At 52.9% G+C, this 7,190-nt stretch overlaps 1 protein-coding gene across 1 annotated transcript in view; it reads right to left on the bottom strand.

Annotated features, from left to right (window-relative positions):
- Positions 1 to 3,685: 3,685 nt before the first annotated feature.
- LOC138103889 (centrosome-associated protein CEP250-like) overlaps positions 3,686 to 7,190 on the bottom strand; it is a 50,478-nt gene continuing 46,973 nt past the window's right edge. The window contains 3 exon segments of the mRNA XM_069002501.1: positions 3,686 to 3,841; positions 6,056 to 6,210; positions 6,810 to 6,897. Of these exon segments, the coding sequence (XP_068858602.1) occupies positions 3,686 to 3,841; positions 6,056 to 6,210; positions 6,810 to 6,897 (399 nt within the window).

Genomic DNA, 7,190 nt, shown 5'->3' with positions numbered 1-7,190 from the left:
CTGAATAAAGCAAAGACACACTTCTTGGCCTTTGTCTCGGAAGTGTCTCTGGGGCGAATCAGCTCCAGGGAGGATCAGGGAGTGGTGTCACCACAGCCTGGCCACTTCCTGCACCTGATCCAGCAGTACTGAGCCCGCTGGCTCGGGCAGTTTTCCACTCACTTCGCAGCTCACTCGGTCCATACCTCACCAGTCCGGCTGTAAGGAGACTGTGTGGCTGTTGAATGGTTTGCAGTGTCAGGCAGCACCCTCCCTGGTCCCCCATTATTCACAGAGTCCATCAGCTCGGCCAGCCATGATTTCCCCGTGGTAAATCTGTGCTGGCTCTTCCCAGTGCCCTTCCCTCGCAGTTGCTTGAAAGGGTGTCCAGGACCATTTGCTCCATCACCTTCCCAGGCATTCCAAAGGAGCTGATTAGCCTGTAGTTCTTCAGACCCTCCTTTGTGCCCATCTTTAAGACTGGTGTAACACTCTTTGCTGTTCTCAGGAACCACCTTCAATGGCCAGGCTTTTTTGAAGATGACAGACAGCTCCTCAGCCCTGGTGGATGCCTGGCTCAAGAGCTCCCTGGCTATTCTCCCCCTCCCCTACTGCTTCCACAGCAATGTCTGTTCACTCCTTCTGGATAACTTGATTCTTCTTCCACAATTTTTTCTTCCACATTCCTCCTTTCTGAGATGAGGTTGATCACGAGTTCCCCGCTCAGTTGATCTCCTGTCAGCCAGGGCTGTGATTCTGCTTTTCACCTTGCTAAGTTATCTTATTTTAAATTAGGCCCTTGTGAGAAATAGAACTCACTTTTCAATCAAAGTTTGAAAGATTTAATAGGGGAGAAAGTCAACAAGGCAAAAGGTAACAGCGCTGGGTGCATAGAGGCACACAGTCAACAGCAGCAACCCCCCTTACATTCCCCTGGGTATTGCATCAGCTAGTTACATATTTATAAATAATTTTTCACATTAAAACCTTTTTTGAACTAATTGCTCCTCGCCTGTCCCACCTTTTTAGAGCATGTGCAGTTGTCTTTGTCCAGGGCAGTTGTTACTTTTGAATACATTCAAGAGGTTTCGATTCCCTCACTGCTTAGATGTTATCCAGTTACAACCATCCTCCTACCTCAGTACAACCTTCCTGTTAAAAATAGCTCTAAACCCCAGTGAAAGTTAACACCCAGTCTCCTCCCCTCATAACAACAGAACCACTCTCCCGGAGCCAACATTACAGTGCACAACACATCTGCGAAAGCCAACACTATCAAATGTACTTTTCACACCCTCAACCCTGACCTTCTCATCCTCAGCCAGTTCTTGAGCGTTTCCAGGACCAAGAATTCCTCCCTCCTGTCAAAGGTCATAGGAAGATGAGTGCATTATCAACTTCGATCACTCATCATTAATGGAAAAACTGATCTGGAAGGGAAAGGAACTCACAGAATCACAGTTTCAGCCCTTGCCTAGGAATTGTCCCTGATCAAGCCATATAAGCCCACAAAACAGGCACTTATATGGCTTGAAGAACAGCCTTCGAATGATCTCTACACCCCAGCTTTTACCTCCCTCAGAGTGCTCCTTCCCACAGGATGTCACACCAGTCTGGCACAGTTCCTATGCAGGTGACATCCACTGTCACCAACAACAGGGCCACTTTTGCCACTAGTCAGAGTGAGCATGGATCATTACATTTTTTCCCACGTGAGCTATGGAACAGAAATCCCTGTTGTAAATTGTGCCAAATCTTTCTGAATACGTACATACAAGCAAAGACACCTTGCACAAAATCTACCTTCTTGGATCCCTGGTGATCAGGGCCATGAAGTCTAGTGCTGTACCCCGGAGGACAGTGCTGAGTCCAGTCCTTTCTGACACCTTTGTTAGTCATCTGGGTGATGGGGCAGGGTGTGCCCTCCCACAAAACCGGGGGAGTGGCTGATAGGCCAGAGAGAAGTGCTGCCATCCAGAGGGACGACAGTTCAACAAGGGTGACAGTTCAATGACAAGTGCTGAGTCCTGTCCTTGGGGAGGAGCAACCACAGGCACCCGTATCTGCTGGGGGCCACCCAGTTGGAAAACTAAAGTTTGGCAGGGTCCTGCTGGACACCAGGATGCCCATGAGCCAGAAATGTGCTCCTGCAGTAATGCAGAACAGCGTCCTGGGCTGCACTGGGAGCTGTGTCACAGCCGGCGGAGGGAGGGGATCCTTCCGCTCTGCTCCACACCAGTGAGGCCAGCCCTGGGGTGCTGGGCCCAGAGCTGGGCTGCCCAGTACAGGAGACAGGGACAGACTGGAGAGAGTCCAGCACAGGGCCATCAAGGGGATGGAGGGACTGGAGCATCTCTGCCATGAGGAGAGGCTGAGAGAGCTGCCACTGCCCAGCCTGGAGCAGAGCAGGCTCAGGGCATCTCCTCCCTGTGGACAAACACCCGGGGGGAGGCTGCAGAGGGGATGGGGCCAGGGACAGCCCCAGGAGCCATGGGCACAAACTGACACACAGGAGGGGCCCTCTGAGCTCAGGACACATTTCTGCACAGGGAGGGTGGCCGAGCACTGGTGCAGGTGCCCAGGGAGGTGGTGGAGTCTCCATCCCTGGAGAGATTCAAAAGCCGCCTGGACACATCCTGGGCAGCCGGCTCTGGGTGGCCCTGATGGAGCAGGGGGCTGGGCAAGGTGACCTCCAGAGGTGCCTCCAGCCTCCCCCAGCCTGAGATTCTGTGACTCGGAGAAAAAACAGGTTGCAGTTTCCTAAGGACAAATGAAAAAGCTCCACATGTGGCAGGATTCTCCTGCCCTCACCAAAGTGGTTCATGTCACGTGTCTCCCATCTGCAGATTCCTCCCTGGAGTGAGGATGCCCCTCAAGGTCACTCCTTGAGGCTGACAGAAATATTTGCCCACGGTCATTGGTTTGGGTGAGAAGCATCAATCTTTAATTATTAATTGGTTTTGCTGGCTTGAATATAACTGCTTCCATGTTGCTTCAAATATAATGCACTATACTGGAAGTGATAGTTCTCTGTACTGGGTATCAATAACTCTGATAAAGGTCTTTTTGTGTAGTCATAATAAACACTTTCTTTTTCTATAAATATATCCTTCATCCTATGGAACACAGTTGTATAAAGGTTCAATTACACCTATTATCCTACAATCCTACAATTACACCTGCAATCCTTTAAACATAAACTATGGACAAAATCTAAGGCTACGACTGCATCCAGCTGCTGTCTCCTCTCTGACAAGCCTAGGAAGTAAGGAGGTCCTTGTGACTCAACGGGAGCATCTCCTGCCTGCTCCCTGCACAGCTCTCCAGGGAATCCTGCCGGTCCCGGGCCCGCTGTGACTGCAGCAAGGACGCCTGAAAGAGGCAGAAAGCCCAGCTCAGACAAGCCCACGTGGGCAGGAGCATCCGCAGCCCCACGGTACCGGCTGTGGGGGCAGACACAGCCTCCAACTCCAGCCCTCACCAACACTCTGCCCTTGGGGAAGGGGAAAGGAACAGGCTCCCACACTGCCCCTGAACGGAGCTCAGATGATCAAAGAGTCCAGTTCATGGCTGGCAAACCCTTCCCTCATACAACCCTCAGCCACCACAGGTCTGGGAGAGAGAGTTCCGACAGAATTTAGGAACCCAGCTCTGATTGCCAAAGCACGCATTCTGGCCACTGACCCCTTTCTCCACGGGCTGTGCCTCAGCACGGGGGCTGCAGCTCCCCTGAGCTCCTGGAGGACTCTTGTCTTTCAGGGGTTGATGCATTTTTCTGGTCAGACGCGGAGACAGGCAATGTAAAGTAGTCTGGGGGGAACACTCTCCTAGAAGTTCTGATTCTCCTCCCTACCGGTTCCACCTGCACGTTGGATGGGAGAAAGGGTCACAGAAACCTGTCAGCAACCATGGGGCAAAAGGACCTCTGGACATCAAGGCAAGGAGATCTCTGCTCAGAGACCCTCAGTTGCACCAGACAACACTGGGGGCAAAGAGCTCTCGCTGGGGGCTGTGCAGGAGAGGCCAGGGTGTGTCCGGGGACACGGGGCCAGGGAGGGAGGCAGCGGAGTGAAGGTGCCTTTGTGAAAGCCATGGGCTGCCACAACAGAGAGAACAAACCAAAGGGTGTGCCCACAGCAGGGACAGGGAGAGGCAAGGAAACAAGCAGAGGACTCCAAAGCACTGCCTGGCCACACGAGTCATGATCCAGAGGAGCCTGAGGCTCTGCAGAGGCAGTGAAAGCCCACTTTACCTCAAAAGTTCTCCTGAGCTCACGCTTCTTTGGCTTGTCTTTTGCTGCTGCTGCAAGCTGGTCCCGCACACATTGCACACCCTTCCTGGAGTGCTCAGACAGCCGCTTGCCTTCTGCTCCAACAGCCTGATGGGTATTCAGAGAGGAGATGATTCCCTTCTTTCAAACACCACAAGAGCAGTCCCTCAGAAATCTCCCTCTCAGGAAGCATCCTCAAAGCTCCAGCAGTGCAGCTGCTGTTCAGCCCTCGCTACAGAACTCTGCTCAGTTCAGTCCATCACTCTGCTCACCTGCTCCATTCCTTTCCACACCAAATCCGACCCCCACATCTTGCCTCCCCTTGCCTGGGCATGGGAGAAGCAATTCCCCATGCCCAGCTTTTGGCCTGGAGCTTATTTGGACAGCAGCTCCAGAGCTGCATCAGTTGTTCCAGGCGTGCCAGCAAACAATCTGGCAGCCAATGGGCTCTGGCTGGGGCCAGGCAGACACACAAGGCTGCCTGCTGCAGCCCGGGCTGCTTTGCCGAAGCAGGCCTAGACTGACAGGGATCTAGAATCCCACCTCTTCATGGGAAACTTCATTGGATGCTTTGAGAGACGTTGCAGTGGACTGAAGATCAATGCCAGTGCCTACCTGGGGATGACTCTTTCCCTTCAGGAAGGCCAAGTGTTTCTTCAGAGCCTCTTTGGCCACTGGAGCACACAGGACTTGAGCGTTTCCTCTGCCTTCCTTCAAAGCAGCAGCCCCATGCTCCAACTCTTCCTCTTTTCTTTCATTTTCAGTGTCCAATTGTTGCGTTGTTTCCTTTCTTGGAATTTCAGGTGTTTTCATTTCATTCTTCTTTATCAGATCTCTCATCTGCTCCTCGTACAATTCCCGTTCACGCTGCCAAAACAGGGAGGTCACTCATTCCCTCTCTCGGTTTGCTTTTCATACCAGATCGGGACTCCTGCCACAGGCAGGAAAAGGCTGCCCCTCTCTCTCTGCCTCTCGGGAGGCCTCAGACCTTTGCTGGGACCGCCCTTGACGCTGAGTCTTTCCCAGCTCACTCAGCCCATCCCAGCTCCCTTTCGGCCCTTCCCCGACCTCTTGCAGCTCCACTCGAGTGTTCCTTTGGGGAGCAGCTGCCAGAACTGCAGCCAGGATTCCAAGTCCATGCTAAGCAGGATTTAGGCAGTGCCATGAGGATGTGCTCTCCATCAGGGAGAAAGGGAAGAGCAAACACCCCCAACATTTCATTCCCTGCAGCTGGGGTGACAGGAGTGGTTTTGGAGCTCTCCTGTGTAGAGTTTCCATGGCACTATCCCTGAGAGCCCCACTGCCTTCTCTTGCAGCAGCAATGGCCACATCAGTCTGTCATTCTCTGCTGCCACTCAGGATGAGTTCTCCCCTTGCAGGCACACGTCCTTATCTGCATCAGCACTTTGCTTTTCTCTCTTTTCTCCCCACTGGCTGCTCTCTGATGGCCAAGGCCAAACACCTTTCTATTAACAGCAAACTTGGCCTTCTCACCCCTCTTTCCAGGTCCAGGTATTTGAAATCTGAACGTGAGTTTGGACACGAGGAATTGCCCAGACCATGCAATATCCATAGAGACAGCGTGGACATTGAGAACTACAGCTTGTAGGGCACAAAACTCCAGCATGGAGGACACCCAGCAGCCTCAGCACTAACTGGCTTTGACATGACTACGACATCTTTTCCTCCTTATTCAGAAGAGTGCAATTTGAAAAGTTCAACTGGAAAGAGGTGCTCCTTAGAACGATTAACATAAGGGCCAAACATAGCTAGGAAATGGCCCTTCATGGCATCTGCCGTTCTCACCAGCACATCCTTCCTTTCCTTCTCCAGGCTCTCCAGTTTCCTCTGCAGAGATGCCACCTCCTGACAAAGAGTCACACTCTCTTCCTTCAGGGCAGTGGCCTCTTTCTCCAGGGCAGTTTCTCGAGAGGTCTTCTGGTGTTCTGCCCTCCACAGCGCTGCAGCAGGAAGGAGAAGGAGAATGAGAACAGCAAAGCAAAGGCAAACTGATGTGCATCCTGCAGGGACAACAGCACTGTCTTCTCGGCCGGCCTGCGTTTGCCAGCCCCTAAGGCCACAAGGGCTTCCAAAGCTGACAGAAATGAAGGAGAAAAAAGCAGGAATCAAAGGGGCAAGGTTCAGAGGAATAGGAAAGTGTCTTTGCTCTTGGGCTTGTGCAGAGTGAGCAATCCAAGAGAGACAAAGGGGCGGGGATGCCTGTGCAGCCCTGCTCCAGAGAGGCCAATAGCCTGGGGGCTCTGGCAGGGCCTGGAGTTGGGGGGAATGGAGCTGAGGCATCCAGCTACAGCTCCTCAGCACAGACACAGCACCTGAAAGGCACCACCTGTGCACGGGATCAGCCATAGCTCAGCCAGATGGCACTGCCAGCCACGGCATCTTTCTCGAGAAAAAGCTTTCACTGGCACTGGATGGAGAAATCTCCTGCTGGTTGTTTTTCCTCTCTGCCATCTCTGGGCACTGCCCTTTTTCTCTGGGTGGCATCAGAGAGCCCTGCTGGGACAGGATGGGGCAGTGGGTGGGAGAGGAGAAGGTGTACCTGCTCGAATTGCATCCAACTGTTTCAGCAGCTCCTGATTGCTGGCTCTGAGATTGTCCCTCTGAGCCTGCTCCGTGCCCAGCTCCAGCTCCAAGGCCTGTATCTTCTTCCTTGCATCATTCTGCAAGAGGCAAGAGGAGCAGAATCACCTGTCAGTGCCACTGCTGGCAGGAGACAAAGGGCTACAAACACTAAAGCAGAAGTAGCCTAGGTGGGAGAGGGCAGCTGGACCGTACTGGTAGATGAGATCGTCATCCTCCTGCCTCCCCATGCCAGTGAGACAACCCCCCTACAAGAACTTCCACCCATCCTGGCCTTGGCACTCTGCTTGTCCAACAGCCCAGCAGCAGGACAAGATTTCTGGGTGCATATTACCAGATC

The sequence above is a fragment of the Aphelocoma coerulescens genome, assembly GCF_041296385.1.
Source record: "Aphelocoma coerulescens isolate FSJ_1873_10779 chromosome Z unlocalized genomic scaffold, UR_Acoe_1.0 ChrZ, whole genome shotgun sequence".
Lineage (NCBI taxonomy): Eukaryota > Metazoa > Chordata > Aves > Passeriformes > Corvidae > Aphelocoma > Aphelocoma coerulescens.
Note: the sequence above shows the minus strand (reverse complement) of the source record. Positions and strands in the feature narration are given on the sequence as shown.